The following is a 24,817-nucleotide window of genomic DNA, read 5'->3' as shown; positions in this document are numbered from 1 at the left end:
AGGCCTAGGTTACATGTATTTACTAACTGCATTTCTGTTATTTCTGTTATCGTTATAAAAAGAAATGGATGACAGTGACATGCTCGCAATGTTAGCTGTAAAATTAATTAATAAACGTTGAAGACTTTGGAAAGAGAGGAGCCGCCTTTGGCCACTGCAGTGCCATAGACCTGGTGCCTATGCCAATTTATGCTGTTTCCTGATTGGCTGAAGTGAAATAGCTACATCACTCTGTTCTAAAACTGCATTTGGAGAATTGACAAGTCAAATCTTTTGCCACTCCATGCAATGGCTTCAGGCGCTCTGCAACTAACCAGTTCACACCACTGCAATTTTCTCTGCAACATTCTAAACATTGACATCTAACATTGATCTGGGCTTAAGAGGTTTATTACAATCCTCAAACACTACCTGTGGTACCAACAATTGTGCCCACAGATATTACTCTAATGTCCAGTGTCCATTATATACGCAATGGAGAATGCAACCATGTGATCCAGCAGCAAAAATAAGTAAATAAACATTAACAGCCTACCATTCTTTGATTGTTGGGACACAGAACTTTAATTTCCATAAGGTCCTGTCCGATCCTGACGGTGTATCTGGAGACTTAAATAATTAATGAAGTTACGCTGCTGTGCCTCGTGTATAAATGTACACAGTATCTCTCTTCTCTTCATGTTATGCCGAAAACACACCCGCATTTAAATTATAGACATTAATATCAATGTGTCTCCATAAAGATGTTAGTGATGTTGCTACTTTTAATGCGTCAGAAGCGCAGGACTACATTAACATTTAAAAGGACGCAGTAAACTCACTATCCATGCGTCCCAGGGACGCACTTAATCTTTTGCATACAGAATGATACATTATGAATTAGATTTGTAGTGAAACTCGTGCTTAAGTCACAGTAATCAGTGAGGGAAACTTGGCTGAGTACTGCTGTTTCAACCCTATGTATACTAAAACATACTTCCCAATGGCGGCCACCGTTTTCTTATGCTCAGACGTTGTCTGCGCACATATCCCGTTACCACTCACTAAGTACAAGTAATCATTGACAAATGCTATAGACTTGATGCAGATATGTTTGTAGTGCATTGTGAGTAGCCTTAATGTAAATAATTGTATTATTATTATTTTACCAGACTTTCCACTGTATTAGTTACATTTCATTTTTGTGTTAAAAGTTTAACAGTGATTGAATGTTATAATCACATTTGTTTAAGTAGATGTTCAGACTTTTGATGTTTATTTGTAGACTGTGGCAGGGTGATTAGAATGTTTTGTTCAAGTCAATACTCCTATTAATTTATTTTGGTGCTACAGAAAGCTTATTAGAATTTTGTATGCCACGCAAAAGTAGTTTTAGAAATTAATTAACTTTTCAGATTTGCAATTTTATTCTTTTTTTAGCTTTCTCATTTTAAGATATATTTTGAAACTACACGAATATATCTGTTAATTATAACCGTACCATACCATACCAACATCAGATATGTGTTTAACACTGCAATTTCTCAAGAACCAAACATTTTATTGGGGACCCTTTTAATTTCCCAGGGACCCACTGAAATCACAACCCAGTCATTCCGGGGACTCACTACATTGAACTGAATTATACCTATTATACCATTGAATTACACCCATCAACATTACTGCACTGTGGTTAGATGAGTTCATTAATGCTGCAGTAGGTAAGATGGAGAAGAGAGTGGACTATGCTTCAAAATTTGAAAGATTACAAAATTACCTCCAGGTCCCTCCCCAGCGCTCAGTCCTGCCCAAGGTCTGCGGTTTTCCCGCTGAATTGGGCTGCTCTTTAAGTGTTGCCACGGGTGGAAATTTTTGTCCGCTGGTTGGGTAGACCTGTTTTGCATGCAAATTACATGACTAATAGGCTATCTATAAATAGAAATCCTTATTTTTTATCAATTATTTTAGATTAAATAATTTATTTATACCCAAATCCTACCAAACTGACTCCAGATCATTCAGCACTACACACAATGGACATGCATAACAAACCCACAGACTCTACTTTGCCTGACACAGTTAGCGAACTTAAACTGCACACAGTCCGCATCCGTTTGGTGCACTGTGTGCAGTCAGCTAGCCAACTATTGTCAGCAGTGACACCTGAAGCGGAATCCGTGAACACGCCGGACAATTCAAGCTAGCAACGCCGGCCGGGAGAAACATGACGCCCGGTAAGTGGGAAAAATACAGGAAGAAATACACAAGGGACTGGTAAAGACAAAACGGAATCAAAGAATGGATAGGACGTGTGGCTGGAGATAATACAAAAGCTTTTTGTCGGTACTATAAAACCGAGATCGCAGGGGGTGAGAAGAGTTGTCCGTGATGGATGCCAGTTTTGATAGCATCCTCTTCTCACCCACCTCTATGACCGTCTGAGTTTAATTAATCTGTGTATTTTATAATGCATTTGGCAATGATAGCAATGCTTTTTGACTTTAAAAGCAGTGTATATGGTTTGACAGGGGTACACTTTGAGTTCTAGTACTGGGCTGGTTTTATTGGCCATTGGGTTGGTTTTGGGCTGGTTTTGATTGGCCATTGGGCTGGTTTTGTCACACAGACCTGGCAACCCTGGTCCTGCCTCAAAAGCACTCCCTGCAGAGGAGGCTATCATGCGCATGCAGGCTAGTAACCACAGCAACTGAAGGAACCAGATATACAATATGTAAAAACATGAAATGACAACAACCGCAGCTGTTGTATTACACCACCATCACTATCAAAGCAGATACACATCAAACCAGCGGCAAAACCAGTAGCACTTAGTTTGCTAACAGAGACTGTGGAAAAAACAGCGCCAACTAAGCAGTATCTCACTGATGTTGTGAATATTTAGCCGTGAGAGCACAGGCACACAGAACTATCAGGAGAAAGTCTGAAATGGTAACACTGCCTGGGCACTTCACAAAGATATTTTCAGCCACACAGCCATGAAACAACGCTGAACAGTAGCCACATTGAGAACAAGCTAACATTAGCGGGACTGCAACACCAGCGTAACACAGCGTCACAGTAACCGCAGAAATCTCAGCAATGTGAAACAAACACAGCAGAACTTAAGCTGGGGTGATTACCTGTCGAGCAGAGCTGTCTAACTCAGCATCGCTTTTTAATCCTTTCAGCTCCCTAAGCTCTTTCCACCTCGGAAATGCCGAGTGTTTACTCTCATTTAATTTCTGACTCGGCCCAACTCTTGGCAATGGAGGGAGGGGCAGTTTTTTCATTCCTGGTGATTGTTTTTAAGCCTTTGTGGTCACAAACGCTACCGACGCTGCACACACTGAAGAAATTGAGCTTGACCGTGTGAGCATGCGCGGAGTAGTGGTGCTGTGCAACGTGTGATTGACAGCAGCCCGAGAGACTGCTCGGCTCTGATTGGTTGTTGTGTTTTTGGAGCGTTGGATTCTTACAAATGCCGTTAGGAGCAGTAGAAGGAGCAAGAGGAACATTTTTTTACAGATTCTCTCTCTCATGTACTACTGCATGTTTAAAGTGATAGTTTGAGCAAATTTGACAAAAAGTTAGTTTTAATAGTGTTACCTACTACAGCTTTTAAGAGAGGCGATCACATCAGAACTTTTATTAAAACGCTGCATCTGTCTGCTTCACATCAAAAAAGTATATCTCTATTATGTAGCCTTCCAAAGATATGAAAGATGGAGTAAAATATTCTGTGTTTATACATCATTGTAAACCTCATGGATCAGTATTTTGAATATTAAAGAATTAAGTTTGGTGACGGAAATTATATAATGTGCGTGGGAAAATCGAATGATCTGTGGAAAAAAAATTGGCAATTGGCCAAAATTGCAAGGTCGAAAAAAAGTTGCAGCAAATAATTGAATTTGCAAAATATCGTAACTTCCTGGAGAGACTGTATAGTGTTTATATACAATGATGTGATATGTGTCTACAGTGATTTCAAATAACAGTAGTCCATCACTTCGATCATGCAAGTCTGTGTGTGTGCTTATGTGTGAAAATGTGCAACATGATATCTTTGTTTTGTTTCTTTATCAAAGAAATGTGTGTCACTATGCCACTTTGTGATCAGGTAAATGTAGGTCAGTGTGTTAAGTATAGGGTCTTGTCCCCCACAAGGATGAACTATAGGGTAAACCATTTTGTAAACTCAATATAAAAAGTTTTAAAATGATCTTTTTCAATGTATTTATTTTCCTTAAACATGTTTCCTTCCTGTAAAACTGTTCCTACATTGTTTTTACATTTAATTTTATTACTTATACTATATCACTGTAAACACTAGTTGTTAAATTTAAAAAAGTTTGTGTCTGGGCTGCCTTAAAATTTTAAGTTGACTTAACTTGAGAAGATAAGCTAAGATAAATTTGTGTTTGAACTAAACTGCAGCCTGGAGTCTCTGTTAACAGAGACAAACAGAGTGACAGTGTCAGACAATGTCCGCGTTTAATAATCGCCACAGTCATGAAACATATACGACTCTCTCCAGTCTTAAAATCTTGGTTTTCTCTGCTGCTCTCATTTTAGAGCATGCCATGTCTACTTTTCACTAACTCACTTATTTTCTCCCACTGTGTCTCTGTAACTCTCTTGTCGGCTGGCTTTTCAGTCTGTATCTGTATTCTCACACACCTACTGGGTCAGTCGCGATCTGAGTGACAGATTTGATTGGCTGAGTAGCGTCACGTGTGATGATTTATTTACTTATTTTATTTATTTGTTTGTTTATTTCGAACATGTTTAATGTTTTACATGTTTTCATTTCTGCACTACAGCTGTTCCACAGGTTAACCCCGTTTGTTGTAACACAATGAAGTTAAGCATTGGTTCTAACCATTGTTTTTTGAAAATATATGTTCCTCTTAGATTGTGTTTCGGTTCTCTCAGTTGAAAAAACCTCTGGATCCAGTTTGGTACCTGTTGATTTTTTACCTTGTACATGATTTTAATCGTTTTGAAATCAACCAGGTCCTTAAATTTCAGTGTATTTAGTTTGATGAAGAGTAGGTTTGTTGGTTCTCTATAATTTGATTTTTTAATGATTCTTATGGCTCTTTTTTGAAGGATGAAAATTGGGTCCGTGTTTGTTTTGTATGTGTTCCCCCACACTTCCACACAGTAGCTAATGTATGGTAGTATGAAAGAGCAGTACAAAGTATAAAGTGATCTTTGATTTAAAAGACCTTTCACTCTATATAATATTGCCATTGACTTTGATACTTTTGCTTTGATATAATTTATGTGTGGTTTCCAGCATAGTTTACTGTCTATTATTATTCCAAGAAATTTGATTTCAGACACTCTTTCAATTTGTACCTCATTAATCATCAGTTTCTTGCTTGAATTAATTGATCGATTAAAAGGAAGTTTTTCCTTGCCAATGTGCCAAATATTGCTAAGTGCTACTCATGGTGATTCATCAATCAATCAATCAATCAATCAATCAATCATCAATCAAACACAACTTTACTTTGCTGTGAGGATGACCTGGAAAAACTTCTGGAGACAGCAGAAAAGGAACTGAAGAAACTGAAGAGTTGGTTTGACTTGAATTTGACATTAAATTTGAGCAAGACTAAATTTATAATATTCGGACATCGATCAATCAAATCAAATCAAATTTTATTTGTATAGCGCCAAATCATAACCAGAGTTATCTCGAGACACTTTACAAAAAGAGCAGGTCTAGACCGACTCTTTGTTCTGTTATTTAAAGAGAGGCCCAACATGAATCACGAACCATGAATTTTAGTGACTTATTAGGGCAGCCTGATAGTAACGAGTTACAATAATCCAACCTAGAAGTAACGAATGCATGGACTAGTTTTTCTGCATCGTTTAGAGACAAGATGTGTCTGATTTTTGCTATGTTGCGAAGATGAAAGAAGGCTGTCCTTGATATTTGTTTTATGTGGGAGATGAAGGACATATCCTGATCAAATAGAACTCCCAGATTCCTAACAGTAGTGCTGGATGCCAGGCTGATGCCATCTAGGGCAGCTATATCATTAGAGAAAGAATCTCTAAGGTGTTTTGGGCCGAGCACAATAACTTCAGTTTTGTCTGAATTAAGTAGCAGAAAGTTTCTAGTCATCCAGATCTTTATGTCCTTAAGGCATGCTTCTAGTTTAGATAGCTGATTGGTTTCGTCTGGCTTCATAGATAAGTATAATTGAGTATCATCTGCATAACAATGAAAATCAATGGAGTATTTCCTCATGATATTACCAAGAGGAAGCATATATAAGGTAAAAAGAATCGGTCCGAGCACAGAACCTTGTGGAACTCCATGACTAACTTTGGTGTGCATAGAGGACACATCATGAACATTAACAAACTGAGATCGATCTGATAGATAAGATTTAAACCAACTTAATGCAGATCCTGTAATGCCAATTAAATGTTCTAGTCTCTGTAACAGGATGTGATGGTCTATCGTGTTGAAAGCGGCACTAAGATCTAACAGGACGAGTACAGAGAGAAGTCCTCTGTCTGAAGCAGTAAGTAGATCATTTGAAACGCGCACAAGTGCTGTCTCAGTGCTATGGTGGACTCTAAATCCTGACTGAAAGTCCTCAAATAAACTGTTGTTATGAAGAAAGTCACATAATTGATTAGCGACTGCTTTTTCAAGGATCTTTGAAATAAAAGGAAGGTTAGATATAGGTCTATAGTTAGCTAAGGTGCCTGAATCTAGGGTAGGCTTTTTAAGAAGTGGCTTAATTACAGCTAGTTTAAAAGACTGGGGTACATAGCCAGTCGATAAAGACATATTGATCATATCTAGTAAAGAAGTGCTAATTGAGGGAAAGACTTCCTTAAGCAGCTTGGTTGGAATCGGGTCTAAAAGACAGGTTGATGGTTTAGACGAAGATATCAGAGAATTTAGCTCAGGAAGGTCAATTGGAGAAAAACAGTCAAGGTAAACATCAGGTTTTTGAGCAGTTTCCAAAGATACATCTGCACCAGTTAACGGCAGGAGGTTACAAATTTTGTCGCTAATCTTTAGGATTTTGTCATTAAAGAAGCTCATGAAATGATCACTGCTGAGGCCTATAGGAATACTTGGCTCAATGGAGCTGTGACTCTCTGTCAGCCTGGCTACAGTGCTGAAAAGGTACCTGGGATTGTTTTTATTTTCTTCTATGAGGGAGGAGTAGTAGACACCTCGAGCATGCCGTAGGGCCTTCCTGTATTTATTAAGACTATTTTGCCAGAGTAAACGAGACTCTTCTGTTTTGGTGGATCGCCACATTCTTTCAAATTTACGCGACATTTGCTTCAAGTTACGAGTTTCTGAGTCATACCATGGAGCTAGCCTCTGTCGTTTGATAATCTTCTTTTTTAAGGGGGCAATCGAGTCTAGAGTACTTCTCAGCAGACCTGCAGTATTATCAACAAACTGATCAAGCTGAGAGGGACTAACATTAGCACAAGAGCTTTCTGTAGTAAACAGATGTGGTAAAGAATTAAAAGCAGCTGGAATTGTTTCCTTAAATTTAGCTAGAGTCCTATCAGACAAACATCTTGTGAGTACATTTTTGTTAACTGGAGAGTAGTCGGTTAATAGGACATCGAATGTTACTAAATCTGATCTGATAAAAGAGGATTTTGTGGAAAGACAATTACGTTTTCGGTTTCAAGGCCATAAACTAGAACAAGGTGGAGGGTGTGGTTAAAGCGGTGAGTAGGCTGGTTTACACTTTGACTGAAACCAATAGAGTCCAAAAGGGACATAAATGCCATGCTAAGACTATCATTATCAACATCTACATGAATATTGAAGTCCCCTACAATAATTATTTTATCTGAACTCAGGACTAAATCTGATAAAAACTCTGAGAATTCAGTTAGAAAATCAGAGTATGCGCCAGGAGGGCGGTATACTATCACAAATAAAACAGGCTGTAAAGTTTTCCAAGCTGGGTGTGAAAAACTCAGAACAAGGCTTTCAAAAGAGCAGAAACTAAGTGCCTGAAAATAGCTGCCACTCCACCACCTCGACCAGTGTCTCGAGGAATATGAGTATTAAGATGACTGGGAGGAGTGGATTCATTTAAGCTGACATATTCTTCCTGACACAGCCAAGTCTCAGTTAAAGAGAGTAAATCAATATGATAATCTGATATCAGATCGTTCACTAATAGAGCTTTAGATGACAGGGATCTGATATTTAACAGACCACATTTAATTCTCATATTTTTTGGCATAACTTCGGTTGTTGTTTTAATTTTTATTAAATTTTTTTGATTTACTCCTTTTTTATTTAAGTTTGAATTAACTGTAATAAAAGGCCTGGGTTGGGGGGCAGACACAGTCTCTATAACTTTTACATTGTGGCTGGGAAACTGCTCACAGGGAAGCTCAGAGGATTGTGTAGGACTACAGCTCTGCCTCCTGGTCTCAACTCTGGTTTGTCAGGTTTTACGACTAACAAACTTAGCCATATTACGAGACACAAGAGCTGCACCATCCATAGTGGGATGAATGCAGTCTCTTCCGATCAGACCAGGCTTTCCCCAGAATGTCTGCCAGTTATCTATGAAGCCCACATCGTTTGCTGGGCACCACCTCGACAGCCAGCGGTTGAATGATGACATGCGGCTATACATGTCATCACTAGTCAGATTGGGCAGGGGTCCAGAGAAAACTAGGGAGTCCGACATCGTCTCTGCAAATGCACACACCGACTCAACATCAATTTTAGTGACTTCCGATTGGCGTAATCGGGAGTCATTAACGCCGACATGAATTACAATCTTATGAAATTTACGATTATCCTTTGTAAGCAGTTTTAAATTTGACTGGATGTCGCCCGCTCTGGCCCCAGGAATACATTTCACTATGGCCACTGGCCTCGCTAACTTCACGTTTCTGACTATGGAGCTGCCAATAACCAGAGTTGGTTTCTCAGCGGGTGTGTCGCTGAGTGGGGAAAACTTGTTCGAAACGTGAAGTGGTTGGTGGTGAACCGTGTGCTTCGTCTTGCGGCTGTGCTTCCCTCTGACAGTAACCCAGCCACTGCATCCCGCCCTGCTCGGGAGTTGCCGGGGGAGAAGCTACGCTAGGTCGGCCCGCACCGGCTACTGGCCCTGGGGGCTTGCTGCTGACTACAGCAGCTAGCGATGCTTGGTTTTCCAAGGTGCGGAGCCGCGTCTCCAATTCCGTGATCCTCGCCTCCATAGCTCCAAAACTACTACATTTCATACAAGTACCCTTATCCGTAAAGGAGGTCGAGGTAGAGCTAAACATCTGATACACTGAACAGTGCAGATCAGGAGAGCAGGAGGGAGAAGGAGAAGCCATTTCAATTGATTAAGCTAGCTGCTAAGCTAACGGCTAAGCGAGTATAAAGTTAAGGGTTTAGCAGATATGACGCTAATGCAACAACGAGAGTGCTTGATGAAAACTAGTGTCTTTTTAAGTACACAGCAGCTGAATAACCGCAGTGATGATAATTACAGCAGATTAATCGATTTAGCTCGAGCTCTAGCAACAGCTACAAACAGCACAGGACAACACAGTAGCAGCGAGAAAACAGGAAATGACGCAATACGCTCACCTGACGCAATACGCTCCTGTTGGGCCTCTCTTTAAATAGCATAACAAAGAGTCGGTCTAGACCTGCTCTTTCTGTAAAGTGTCTTGAGATAACTCTGGTTATGATTTGGCGCTATACAAATAAAATTTGATTTGATTTGATTGATCGATGTCCGAATATTATAAATTTAGTCTTGCTCAAATTTAATGTCAAATTCAAGTCAAACCAACTCTTCAGTTTCTTCAGTTCCTTTTCTGCTGTATCCAGAAGTTTTTCCAGGTCATCCTCACAGCAAAGTAAAGTTGTGTCGTCTGCAAATAAAATAGTCCTTAGGATACTTGAGACTTCACATACATTATTGATGTACAATATGAACAACAATGGCCCCAACACTGAACCTTGAGGAACCCCACACTTAACCGTCATCAGTTGTGATTTAACCTGATTTATTTGAACATATTGATTCCTATTGTGTAGGTAACTGATTAGCCATTTGAGTGCTACTCCTCTTATTCCATATTTTTGAAGTTTTATAAGTCCTGGTCAACTGTATCAAATGCTTTTTTTAGATCCAGGAAGACTCCTAGAGCATAGTAGTTGTTGTCTGTTCGACAAATTCCATAAGTGCAATCGAAGTAGTCCTATTTTGTCTAAATCCATATTTCTGATCATACAGTATATTGAGTTTAATGATAAAGCTGTCTAATCTTAAATAAAATATTTTTTCCAGTATCTAAGAGAATTGTGATAGCAAAGAAACCGGTCTGTAGTTAGAGAAAATGTGTCTATCTCCCGCCTTATATATGGGTATGACCTTAGCGGTTTTCATTTTACTTGAAAAAAACCTGTTTTCAGGGATTGATTGCATACATATGTAAAGGGTTTCACCACACAGTCAGTTATACTTTTAACCAATGACATGTCAATATTGTCCAGTCCATAGAATTTTTACTCTGAAATTGTTTGACAATGTCACTGATTTCTTTTTCATCTGTTCCTTTAAAATATATTGTCTCTGTTACATGTTTATATTTACTTTCTACTTCATTCCTAATACTGATGCTAGCGACCTCTCTTGCCAGACTAGGACCAACACCAACAAAAAAATCATTAAATTCATTTGCAACTAAATTCATATCATTGATAGTCTTGTTAGTTTTGGATTGAAAATAGTCTGGGTATCCTGTTTTCCCTGTTCTTTTCCTGACCATTTCATTTAGCACTTTCCATGCGTTTTTTATGTTACTCTTGTTTTCTTCCAGTTAAATTACTGTAGTAATCCCTTTTACTTCTTATATTTTTTATCAATTTATTCTTATATATCTTTATATAGCTTCATTTGTTCTCTTCTTTAAAAAGTCTTTATATAACACATTTTTCTTCTTGCATGTATTTAATATTCCCTTGGTAAGCCATGGCTTTTCAACAGCTTTCTGATTAACTTTCTTTATTAGAGTACAGTGTTTTTCATAAAGAGCGGTAACTATTGACAGAAACTTGTCATATGCTTCATCCACGTCTTCCACATAGACTTCGTTCCAGTCTTGGCCCATCAGATCTATTCTAAGTGAATTAATTGCCTCCTCAGTTTTATGTTTACTATTTTATAAGTAGCAGGCTCTTCTTTTGTCCCTGTGGAGCTCTGTATTGTTGCAAACACTGGCAGGTGATCACTTGTGTCATTTATAATTAGCCCACTATTTACCCTCCTATCAATTACATTTGTAAAGATGTTATCAATTAGTGTGGCACTGTGTGTTGTAATCCTCGTTGAGCGTGTGATTGAGGGGTATAAGCTTATACTGTACATTGAATTAAGGAATTCAGTAGTGTTTTTTGTTCCAGTGGGTTTAACAGATCAATATTAAAGTCTCCACAAACGAATAGCATTTTCTTGTTATTTGTATTCTCATACATATCTAGCTGCTGATCTCTAAAGGTGTCAATACATGACCCTGGAGTTCTATACACACAACACATCATTATATTTCTGGATTTATTTATTTCTATTTCCACTGTGACACATTCCACAATATTATCCACTACTAGTGACATGCTTTCAATGCTTTTACTTCTGCATTTTTTGTCGATGTATAGTGCAACTCCTCCACCCTTTTTTTGCTTCCTATTTATAAAATACATATCATATCCGTCTATATCGACAGTGGCAGTTTGTTCCAGATTAAGCCAGGTCCCCGAGATAGCTATAGCAGTGAATTGCTTTTTTAATAGTCTTAAACAATGTTTTATACTTAAAAAGGTTTGAATTCAGGCTCTTACTATTAAAGTGTATAATTGATTGTTCCCCAATCCCATTGTTTCCATCTTCAGTAAAGTATTCACAAAGATTCTGTGTGTTGATGTAGAAGTTATTGTCAGGGTCAACATCGTTTTCAATATCATGTCCTTTATGCTCCGTAAATTCCAAAGTTTTTAGTCCAAGTGTTTCAAAGTCTGGAATCAGTTCTTGTTGACCAAAGTGTCCAGTTGGAGCTGAAGTATAGTTATTGTGGTTTGTCATGGGCTATGTAGGCCAGTGTTATGGTTGGCAGCCTACCTTTTTGATCTCCCATGGGTTGACTTCACTGATACCTGTCCAGCTCTGTGGTGTCTTTGATGGCCAGCACTTTGGCCTCCTCTGGCGGCCCATTCAGTTTAATGAAGACTTTACAGTTATATGTCCATGTTGATTGTATCCTGCCTTGTTTCTTCATAATGCGTGCCTGTCTGGCAATGTCGGCGTTTTTCCTTGTCAAGTTATCATTAAGATACACATTAGTTCCTCTCTACTTCTTCCTCTGCTTAAGCAGTGCAGTTTTCTGTTTTCTGCTCACAAAGCGAATTATTATGGCAGGTTTCACACTTTTGTTTTTTTTGGGGAAGAGTATGACATGCCTCGATATCTTGGCTGTCAACTCTTATCCCCTTTCTGTGAAGGAAGTTGACCACCTGCTGTTCAATGGAATCCAGATCAGGCTCCGAGGGCTCTCCATCCACTCGGACTGCCCTGGCGTATGAGCGGGGCATAGTTTCCAACCCACTGACAATTACATCATTCATACTTGAGTATTGTTCCAGGTCCGCCACCCGACCCTCCAGCATGAATATTTTTTTTATCCTTTTCAACATTTTGTTTTTTCAGTTCTTTTATTTCTCCCACCAAGTCCATGATGAGCTTTTGCTGTTCTGATATTTTGGAAATCTCTTGAGACATGGAGTTTAGAGACTTCTTTATGTCTTCCACCTCTTCCTCTGTAATAGTGGTTGTCTTCTTTGGTCCCATCTTATTTAACTTTCCCCTTATAACCATGTGAACGAAGAGTTGTTCCCATAGACTTTTACTTTGAAGAGGACCGGATGTGTTTATTTTGAAAAGTGGAAGTCACGGTGTTTACCTTATTAACCAGTCTACTCCCAGTAGCTAACCGCTAGCAAGCTTACAGGCAACAGATGGATGTCAACCGGGTTCGATTTAACTTTTGCTGTTGGATTTTTAAACGGTTCAGTAGTGTTTAACCGTTTATCTGACGTTGTGGTCCCGGTGCTCAGCCACTGGCCGATCGTCCTCTCCCGGTACAGACTCCCCGTTTAAGACCACTTATCCTCCAGTAAGTAAGTATACAGTCTCCTCACAGCTCCAAGAATTTTCTGTTCTGGAGCAGCGCAGAACGCTGGATATTGGGTTGGGTCTGAGTTAAGTCCAAATCCCACGGTCAACGGGATCAGTGTAGCCGAAGACATCCAGGAGCCTCCACATGATTAGGGTTAGTCGTTTACAATGCATTCATTGGTATGCGATTTTCTTGGACCCCCAAATCGCAACAGCAAAAACAAAAAAGCTGTGCAGGTTAAAATAAATGCGCTTGTCCAAACTGTAAATAGGTCCGGGTCCGGAGACGACGGCAGTTGGGTACGGATCTGGACCGTGGTCCGCCGTTTGGGGACTGCTGATTTAAACTAACTGCTAGTTTAAACTGCCAATGAATTATAAGTTACTATGACTAATTGTTTTTACAGTGTAATAATAGTGGAGTAATAGTATGCATTACTCTTACTCCACTGAAAAGTGTTGTACAAAAAATATAACATAACTGTCTGACTCTTTTAATCTACATTTCTTTTTTCAGATGTGCCAGTCCTGTTGGTCTTGTCCTGTCTGCCATGGTAGCTGTGGCCTACAGTGTTGCAATACGATTTGAGGGGTAAGTTTTTCTTAGGTTCAGGCACTGTTGACATTTGTCAAGAAAATGCATTTGGTAAATCATTATTTTCAAATATGTACCAAGGTCATGTGTTGGCCACATGAGTCTGGACAGAAGTCCAAATTGAAAGCACCATTTAACTTACCCGGGAGAGCAGTGCTGTTAATTTGTGGTTGCTGACTGTATCCTGCCTGAGTTGTTCGACCTGCTCTGTGTCTTTGAGGTCTGCATTGTACTGTGATAAAATGTGGGTCATTATTAGTACTTAGCAGAAATTGTTGCTGAAATTTGTGTCAGGGCCTTTGAATAATCACAAGGCAAAGTTTAGGAATACAAAACACCAAAACAACAATCTTTATTAAGTCACAGCATAGATGTTTCATCCCTCTAAAAGGTGTGTGTTTGTGTGTGTGTGTGTGTGTGTGTGTGTGTGTGTGTGTGTGTGTGTGTGTGTGTGTGTGTAATACCACTACAAGTAAAGTTGAACTTTACGTTTTGCTGGTTTAATTTATTCTGATTACTTTATATGACCTAAAAAACCAAAACAGACCATCAGCAACAAGATTGGTTATTTCTATATAGTTATTTTTAATGCCTGAAACCTCTGGTCGGGGGCAGGTGTCAAAAATTTAAAGTGAGTGATACATATGAGTGTTTTTTTTGTTAAAAAGTACCACTTAAGCATGTACAGGACAAAATGTATCAAAGAGATAAGAGGTATGGCTTTGTCCACAGGGCGCCAACATCAACACAAAACGAAAGTTCCTCACAGGCGCTATAAGGCACAGCACACAATACACGTGCAAACACCCTCTAAACAGGAGGCACTGCAATTTCATGCAGGTACCACAACCACTGCAAGAGAAACCATATAGATGTCCTGCCTACAGCTTAAATTCACGTACCCCTCTTCCTAATACTCCCTCCCCACACTATTTAAAATCACATGGGAGCATATGGCTAACTAAGTTTAGTCTAAGTTTAGTCAAATCCACCAGGCAGTCGAAAGAGCACTTCGGGACTGGTGGCAGCTCTTCACCCTTCTATTGGCCTGGCCCTGACTTTCTAAAGAAGGCAGCAAACCTCCCCTCCTGGCACACAGGCAAATAATCCCCTGTCCTGACTGTCCCCATCGTCAGCAGTCCTAAAAAACTGTGAACGACACCCTCCCTCCAAAACGAGTGTCGAGCCCCAGCAGTGTGGTGCTCCTCCCTCGTCTGTCCACTGCACAGTCTTTTACCTTTTTTGAGTGTCTCTCTCTTACTCCCAATCAGTCATACCTGTACCCAATTACTTGTTCCTGACATTCATTACATTGTGTCCCACAGTTGATATCTCAGTACCAAGGTCCAAGGCTCTTGATGGGCTTCTCCGGAAAAATTGGTTTTGGCTCATTGTTGAAATCCTATGACAATGTAAAAACTGCAGAATTAGCTGGGTTTGATTTCTGCCCATTTACCGTTTCCTTGGAGTTTATCCAACAGGCATTTGGTGCATGCTTTTGTTGTTGTTCCTGTGGTCATTTCATCCATGTATGCTGTGACAGAAGAAAAACGCAGCCCATTCTTCTAACGATTTTTTTCTATTGGGAATCCTGTTCTTGGCCATGCCCAAGGTATAATTCAATTCACCCATGCCACTTTCACCAGCTTCCAGAGGTACTTCATGACGCCAGTGGTGTTCTTGTAGAGACTGTATTTATGCCATTCAGCCCTGGGGCTGATGTTGTTCTCCTTTTTTACTGTTTTCCACCTTGTTCCACAGAGGAGGCTTTGACTTAATTTGATGGTCAAGTGCATTTATTGGTGACTTGTCATCCAGAATGGTGACTGGCAAACGGCTGTGGTTGTCAGACCAGGTCTTCCTGAGGTGCTTTCTCGGTTCCCTAAGATATATTTCAGTATGCCCCGCTCTAATGTAGCATAAATACGTTATTATTAAAATTAATATTTCATAATTTGCACTTGTTAAGAAAGGGGCACCATCTACGCTATGGAGGAAATTAAACAAATAAACATTTGGTCATAATCATTATAATTTCCTGGGCTGAAGGTTCTGGAATACATCAAACTTGCTGCAGAGTTGTCTCACAGAGGCAATTTTTCCAAATGGGGTCCAGCAGTCTGCTTTGGCTGCAATCTGGCTTTCCAGTTCTTTAAAGGAACACAGACTGCACCAGATGGTCTGTCAAAAGCCGAAGTTGGATTCATAAAAATCTTCACTAAACTTATCTGATTATCTCAAAATGAATGCAGTTTGACTTAACCTTTGATCTGTAAAAATGAGATTTCTTCAGGTGCAGAAGATAGGAAAAACTGGCTTGCTTGGCAGGTGGGTTTAACTTAAACTTAACATCAGGAAAAGTTCTAAATTCTTAACAACTTGAATAAGAATAAAGAAAGTTGTGAGCAGTGAAACATGCTTCTAAAGAAAAAAAGCCTAAATCAAAGACACAAAAGAAGAAATGAAGAACTCACTAAAACTTAAGAGTTACAAAAACTTAAAGAAAAAGAAAAAGGCATGAAGATCTGAAAAGACTGCAAGAAAAGAAAAAATGAGTGCAGATAGAGAGAAAGAGTGAGAAAAAGGAGGATAGCAGTTTTTATCTGTGATCCAAAGTCACTATCCACTATCAAGCCACTGTCAGCAGTTACATATATTATAAACAATCAAACAAACAAACTTACTAGAAGTTGTAAATGGACTGTACTTATATAGCGCTTTTGTAGTCTTCCGACCACTCAAAGCACTTTTATACTGCATGTCACATTCCCCCTTTCACACACTGATGGCAAAGGCTTAAGTGCCAATCCCATTCATACTCGATGTCTATTCCGGGTTCAGTGTCTTGCCCAAGGACACTTTGACATGTGACTGTAGCATTCAGGGATCGAACCACCAACCTTCTGATTGAGAGACGACTGACTCTACCACTAAGCCACAGCTTAGCTCCATGGACTCCTAAGTTATTGTCCTTGGGGAGTTTAAGGCCAGAGAGGGGAATGTATTGGATCACTGTTACACCACAGTGAGCAGCGCTTATCACACAGTCCCCTGTGCTGCACTGGGACACTACATCATGATCGACCTTCGTACAGGCAGGAATTAAAACTCTGCAAACCTGTAGTGAGGACATCAAGCAGTGGACCAGTGAAGCTGTGGAAGACTTACAGACATGTTTAGATTGTACGGACTGGGATGCTTTCAGGATTGCTACCAACAGTCTGGATGAGTTTGCAGAGGCTGTGATGTCATACATCAGCTTCTGTGAGGACTGCTGTGCACGCACCATGGTGAGTTACAACAATGACAAACCCTGGGTCAAAGCCAAACTCAGACGGCTGAGGCAGTTAAAGGAGGAGGCATTTAGGAGTGGGGACAGAGACAGCTTCAAACAGACTAAATACACCTTCAGCCAGGCTGTGAGAGAAACTAAGTGTCTGTAATCTGAGAAACTACAATAACAGTTCTCATCCCTCCATTCTCAGGGATGCTGGCTCAGTCTGGATGGGTCTCAGCTACAAGCCTAGAGCTACAAGCCTCACTCTGATAATGACTTGCATCTTGCCAATGACCTTGCTTTGAGAGACTGAGTCCTGACACCATCCCCCTGACTCCAGTCAACAGCCACAGCTTATCACCTTCACCTCCTCCACCACTGCAGGGGCCCAGGCCTCTCAAAGACCAACTTTGTAGTGACCATGATATCTTTTGTTTGTGCCATTGATGAAGGTCACTCTGGGGCTGACTGATTATATTAAACACTTGCATAACTTGCTTGAGAAAAAGAAGAATGTCCGGATATGATTTAAATCAAAAGATCCTTGTTTAATTAAACAACTTTAAAGTGGGTTACATAAAGAAAACAACAATATAAACTAAATAATAATGTGAGTGGGGGTCATGCAAGCTGCTCAGCTTAAGGTTTAAAGACTCTAGGCTTTCAGTCAGCCACACTAGGCTGCAGCACCGTTCTTTTTAAGCCCAAGCTGCTGGGTTACACATACTCAAAAATCCTTAATAAACACACACCACACACAATATAAAACTGGTAATATAACTACAAATACAAACTAAGGAATTGGCTCCTACATAACCGGCCCCTAATTTTATTTTGAGGCAACAATTACAATGTATATTTCAAAAGGAGCCTATGTCACTATATCACTTTTATTGAACTTTTGTTCAGTTAATTTAATTCATATCAACAATCAATATGAGGTGTGCGGGGTGATACTCATCTTTATATTGAAGATGTCCTTATGTCATCACTACTGAGCATCATTACTCTGTATTCTCGAGCAGCAGACAGATCTTGGTTATTGGCTGAGTTTTAACCTTTACTGTTCACACCAATCCTTTAGAGTCTGCCATAGCTTGCAACACTCTTCCCAGGATCCAAGAACCGTGTGGAATAGGCAGAGTGAAGGGTACCAGAAACCCTAATGGGTCATAGATGGAGCTGACCAGACAAGATCCCTCTCCGTGTGTGTGACTGTGGCTTGATGGTGACATTGAATGTCAAGTTGTCATCTTCCACACATTGCACTCCAAGAGCTCTCTCAGTTGGCAGTCGACCTCTGTCCAGGCATGTGCAGATAGAGTTTATGCTTCATAGTAACTGTGCGCAGAAATACGGACAGATCACAATGTATTGAGCAAGGTACAGAGCATGAGAAACAAACACAGAGATCTGCTCCTCTCCTCACATCTGTTGCCTTCCGACACAGCATGAACTCTAATAACTCTGATAAACTACACGTGGATCACCTACGGCTCATCTCATTCGCAGCATTTGGACATGTACTTTATGCTTAAAAAAGGTTGTTCGCAGAAATACGGGACAGATCGCAACCCTATTGAGTCAGGGGCAGAGCATGAGAAACACACACAGATCTGCATTGCATGATTTTAACTGCTGGATCACATTATTATACACAAACTGTCAGAAACCGTCTCAGGGAAGCTCATCTTCATGCTCGTCGTCCTCATCTGAGTCCTGACCTGACTTCAGTTCGTCGTCGTAACCGACTTAAGTCGGCAAATGCCCACATTCCATCTGCAGGTGGATTACTGACGTCCTGTCTGACAGACGGCAGCACATGAAACTGGGGAAACACATCTCTGACTCCAGGACCATCAGCACTGGTTCCCTTCAAGGCTGCGTTCTTTCCCCTTTGCTCTTCTCCCTGTATACCCATGGCTGCACCTCAAGTCATCAGTCCGTCAAGCTCCTGAAGTTTGTGGCCTCAGTGACTCCACTGTTTCCACTGTGGAGTCTTTTTGCTTTCTGGGGACCATCATCACCCAGGACCTCAAAAGGGACAGCAGAGGATGTGGCAGCTGAAGAAATTCAACCTGACAAAGAAAATTATGCTGCACAGTCATCATTGAGTCCATCCTCACCTGCTCCATCACCGTCTTGTACACTGGCAATCTGCAATCTCTCCAGGACCTGTATACCTCGAGGACCCTGAGGCGTGCATGTAAGATTGTGGCCAACCCCTCTCACCCCAGACACAGTCTCTTTGAGACCATCCCCTCCAGCAAGAGGCTGCAGTCAATCAGGACCAAAACTACCCATCACAAAAACAGTTTGGTCACCTCTGCTGCCAGCCTCATCAATAATTCCCCAGCCCCGCCTGGAAATTAATGTTAAGTCTCTAAATCAGATTTATGCATTACATTGATGCAGACTGGACTACATACTGTCTGCTTACATTGACCTGTATTTATTTTCATATTGTTAAATATTTGCACGAACATTATCTTGCACATACCTGCACATCTGTACAGCTCTTTAATACCATATTTTGTAATTAAAGAGCTATTGTTTTTTTAAAATCTTATTCTTATTGTCTGTTTTTATCTAATTCTATTTAAAGTAATAATCGACAAGATTTTATTTCAATAATTGTTAAGTCACTATGTATCGCCAAATTATGTAACACAATGGTGATTGAGCCTATGGCCCACTGATGAAAGCCTTTGCATTTGCAGAATTTGAGATTGGGTGTCTGGTGCGACTTTCGCGGAAAAAAGTCACAAGCAGCACCGACTTAGTAACATGTTTTCCATCACCCAGCAGTGGTTGGTCTGCCAGAGAGGGTAGGCTAAGCGGCTGCTTTTCATCACTTAGCCCTGACTGTTTTTCTCAAATACATCTTCGACATTATGCATGTGAGATTCAACTCATTAACACAGTGTACTGTTGACAAATAGTAAATATTATTATAAATTACGCTTAACAACTAGTTTGGTCAAATTCATCCAGGTGTACCTTTGGCATTAAATCATTATCATTATAGTGTAGCGACAATGGACGGATCAGGAAATGCCTGTTGACTAATGATGAATCTGCATGAGTACAGGTCAGACCCTAAACCCCTTTTCTATATGGGGGTCCAAAGTGAACATCTTAAAAGGTTCCTCTTACAAATACACATACTAAATGTGACACAATGGCACCGTCTACTTTGGTTCCACAGGACTTTGGTTCCACAGTGTCCTAGAGAGAGATCGTCTGACCTGATAAGACAATGTACAGCAGGATGTATGAATGGACTATAACCTGGGTCAACACACTGGGCAACAGCAAAGAACTGAACACCCCCTCTTTCTCTCTCCCTAATAAAGGAAACCAGACCAACGTCTTGTAAAACCTAATGAGATAAAAGAAGACTTGAAGACTGGTTTTCTGAACGAAGTATGAATTAAGTACTGATCGAATCATTCATGATTCATCATTATTCATCATTATTGATTCTATCAGCACCTCTCTAAGAAGCTATATGACAAAGATCTATAAAGAATGATTATAATGCCACATTTTCCATGTAGTCACATTGCTATAAAATGCAGTGAACAACTTTTATTCCACTAAGTAATGTTGAAAACTAACTTTAACGTTGAAGAAGTTATTTCCTGTGACCAGAAACGGCCTCCAATCACTGGATCACTGAAAAAACGGCTATCCTTTTTTGCCTCTTCTACTTGCCCTTTTGGCCCTTCTTTTTTTCCTCTTCACTTTTTTTCTTGTCCTTCATCTCTTTGAACCTCTTTCTTTTTATTTTAATATTCTGTAACTCTTTATTAAGTTTAATTGAGTTCCTCATTCCTGCTTTTGCATCTTTGATTTATGCTTATTTTCTTAGCAGCATTTTTCACTGCTCACACAACTTTCTTTTTTTCTTATTCAAGTTAAGAATTTTAAACCTGACATTTACGTTAAACACAACTGCCAAGCAAGCCAGTTTTTCCTATCTTCTGCAACTGAAGAAATCTTGTTTTTACAGATCCAAAGTTTTTTTCGTTAAGCCAAACGGCGTTACTATTAAGTTAATTAGACAAGATTGGTGAAGATTTTTGTTAATTCAACTTCAGCTTTTGACAGAATAGAGTCTGGAGCAGTCTGCTCTCCTTTCTTTAAAGAACTGAAAAGCTGTTAAACTCCAGGGACTTTCTAGAGAGAGCTGGTATCGCTAGATGTAGCCAAGGCGGGCTGCTGGACCCCCCTTGGAAAAAGTTCCTCTGAGACAACTCTGCAACAAGGCCGAAAGTATCTGATGCTGGTGTGGTCAAAGTTGATGTAGGAAAGTCCTTAAATTCTCGCAACCTCCAAATTTATAGGGCTTTAATCACCATTTCTCTGTTAGTCTCTCATTCATTTAATATTATCTTTTTAGTCCCTAGTTTATTCATGCATTCATTCAGCGAGTTTCTCAGCTTGGGATTCTACTTTAGAGCATTAAAGCTTTGGATTATAAGAACTTACTTTAAAACATTTGACTATAAAACCTTAACTTTAAAACATTTGACTATAAAACCTTAACTTCAAAACATTTGACTGTAAAACTTTAACTTTAAGGCATTGGACTATAAAAACGTTAACTATTACGACATTTGCCTATAAAAACTTTAACTTTAAGACATTTGGTTTTAACGTTTCGACTAAAACATTCAATTGTAAAACTTTTGATTATATAAATTCAACTTTAAAGCATTTGATTATAAAGTTTCAAAATGTTTCCAACAGTAGGGGGTGCCCCTTTCTTAACGTGTGCAAATAATTAAATATTAATTTAAATAATGACTGATTTACAAAACAATAGCATTATTTTTTTTTGTATTTTGTAAAAGGAAGTAACTGGTTTATATCACTTCCGGCTAACTTAGAAGCAAGCTCTTAAATTCAAGAATCTAACATGTATTACATTCAGTGCACCAACCTTGACACCAATGGGATAAAGGATAACCAATGCATCTCTATTACCGTGCAGCCTTTAGGGAATTCAAGATGCTCAAATAAAAATACATTCTAATCATATAGCCTAGTCGCCAAGAATTTTAATTTACAGTTCTTGTTATATACAGACATGCTGACTACAAATCGTTTGGTATTCTAACTAATAAATATATAAATTCTACGATACACATCAAAATGTTAAACAGGAATCTTACCTTCAACCCGCACCCATTAATCCAACCCTGGCCTGCAGCCAAGAACACATGCACACTTTGCAGCACAGGCCCAATATCTTTGGGTAGATATTCTTATATTATTTTGGGTTGCAGTTGTTACTGTTGAAAATTATGTAATGCAAGTAAACTTTACTCATTTCGATGACTTACATTCTTTTAGTATAATTTACACAATTTGCTTGGAGTTAATTTACTACCCTCAGAACTCCTTTTTTAAAGAGTCGAGCAAAACTATAATCCCACTTTATTGTTATTTTCTATTATTATTTTATTTTTTGTAAGATTATTATTTTTGGCCTTATGTGTTTATTGATAGAGAGGACAGTGGGTAGTCTTGGAAACATGGGAAGAGAGAATTGGGGATGACATGCAGCAGGGGGCCAAGGGTGGAAGTTGAGCCTGGGGCTGCCGCATCGAGGACCATGGGCCGATTTATCTGCTGAGCTTAACCAGGGACCTATGCCACCTAACGTCCAGAATTTAAATACATTGATTTTTTTTAGATATTTCTATCAAATCACAAGGTATATTTAATATTGCTTAGCTTCAACCAGATTGTCTGGCAAAGTTTTGTGCAGATTTTTCGATTCTTCCTCTGTTGCCTCATGTCTTATTGCCTGTATCTACTTTTGTAATCCTAAAAGGCTCGGTTTTTAGTTTCGACAGCTTATTAAAACAAAGTTAATTCTTCTTTTTATTTTTTGGGAGGTGTGAGCAAAAGATTGCCAATATGGACACAAATGACTCACTGCTTACTAAAGTTTCCAACTTTATTGTTGATTGAAACTGCTAGTTGCAGCGTGTTCATTTTTGGATTATTCTTCCACTTGCTATACTGTGATGAAAGTGTTTAAACTAAGGGCAATAGGGCACTACCAAACATTGGCATCGGCATCTCTGAGCAAACATGAAGATAAATTAAACATGACAATTAATTGTAAAACATGCCCTGCTTTGCATTCAACATTCACAATATTAAATCTATATGTTATGTTTTCAAAACACACACATGATTCTGGCACAGAGTGGTATGGTGTTCCAGTCCCTGATTTATTTTCTCAATATATGTTTGTTCTTCTTAATTTACAGACCATTCACTGAACAGATCTATCAGGAGAGGAGTCATCACTGCAAGCATGAATAATGTCCTCCCTAACAGGCACTTCCTACTTATGGCTGGGTCGAAGATTTGCACCCTGTCACCAAAAGAGACAGAGTGACTGAAAGACAGACGGACCTATCATCTCCACCTTGGTCATTATTCCACCTCCAATCTGGATTCAAAGGCTACAATCACACTGCATCTGCTCATTTTTGATTTTGTGTTATTTTGTGATGGAAGTTAGAGCCATCTTGTCATTACTTTTAAGGGTGTAGCCATGGCAAACTTTATGAGCTAGACACTTATTCACTCTCCTGTTGAGAATTATCAGAAGGATTTCTACTACTTAATTTCATAGAGTGTAATCTATCTTGTAATCTAACTCTATGCAAGAAAGAGTATTTCAAAAGGTTTGAAATTATTACTTGCTGTACTACAATAGATTTCTACTGAATATATTGTATATTAAAAAAAACACCACCAAAAACCAGAGTCACAATTACAATCTGCCTCTGAAAATAGGATCATATGAACCATAACTGGGATGTTTTACACTTAGCCTACTTTTCAGATTCATCTCCAATATTGCAATGGACAGAAATTTTGTGGCAGGTGAGAGTTGAAGATGCAGAGCTAAATTGAAACTTGCCTTCTACAGAGCGTATACATTTTCCAGAGAAAGTTAGATCCACCAATGCTGATGGCCACCTTGACCTCACTGTATGACAAGAAATAGAAATCCAAGAATTACATATAATAATACATGTTTCACAGTAACTTGACACTACTTTTTGCAAAAATCTTGTTTCTCAGATATAGGATGTTGGTCTTGCCACAGGAGGAACGGCACGTATACTTTTCAACATTAACAATGACTTTGTTCTGTTCGGATAAACCATTGAGTCATGGCAGTGATACACCATATACAATATCAGCACTCTTCTACTGATACACCAGAGTGGAATGATCAATATTGATGTCCAACATTACACCTGTGTTCAACAAGTCAAACTGTCTTGTGTTCATTTACTTCTACAAATTCCAAAATATATCTATAATGGCATAATACTAATAAAAACCTTACATGATAAATTAAAATGAAATGACTTAATTAAAATACTTCGCTGGGTTTGACGGTTAACCAGTTTTTTTGTTTGTTTTGCTTTTTTGTAAAATGACAATCTTTTTGTGAGAGACATTTTCAGTGTCCTTTAACGGCAAACAAAAATAAAAGCCTAGATCAGAAAAAAAACAATCTAAAGAAACAACAGCCTTCAACATTCCCATTATCTAACCAGTTTTCCACGTAAAACATCATGCAGTGTTATACAAAAGTTTAAAGGTTCTAAATGTGAATCATTTTAAATATCAGAAGAGCTTTACTGTTAAAATAATTGCATCTTAGTGTGCAAAACATTCCTAATTTAACAAAGCACACTGCCCTCTGAAGTACTTTATGTTTTT

General features: G+C 39.1%; 1 protein-coding gene across 1 annotated transcript in view; it reads left to right on the top strand.

Moving 5' to 3' along the window:
• pemt (phosphatidylethanolamine N-methyltransferase) overlaps positions 1-24,431 on the top strand; it is a 92,245-nt gene extending 67,814 nt beyond the window's left edge. The window contains exons 6-7 of the mRNA XM_069664582.1: positions 13,696-13,770; positions 23,341-24,431. Coding sequence (XP_069520683.1) covers positions 13,696-13,770; positions 23,341-23,395 — 130 coding nt within the window. The 3' untranslated portion in view covers positions 23,396-24,431. The remainder of the gene's footprint in view (positions 1-13,695; positions 13,771-23,340) is intronic.
• The last annotated feature ends 386 nt before the right edge of the window (positions 24,432-24,817 follow it).

This window comes from Semicossyphus pulcher, unplaced genomic scaffold (genome assembly GCF_022749685.1).
Source record: "Semicossyphus pulcher isolate SPU_LCO1_2020_fin unplaced genomic scaffold, fSemPul1.0.p SCAF_16, whole genome shotgun sequence".
In the NCBI taxonomy this organism is placed as follows: Eukaryota; Metazoa; Chordata; class Actinopteri; order Labriformes; family Labridae; genus Semicossyphus; species Semicossyphus pulcher.
This window is presented reverse-complemented; position numbering and strand designations above follow the sequence as displayed.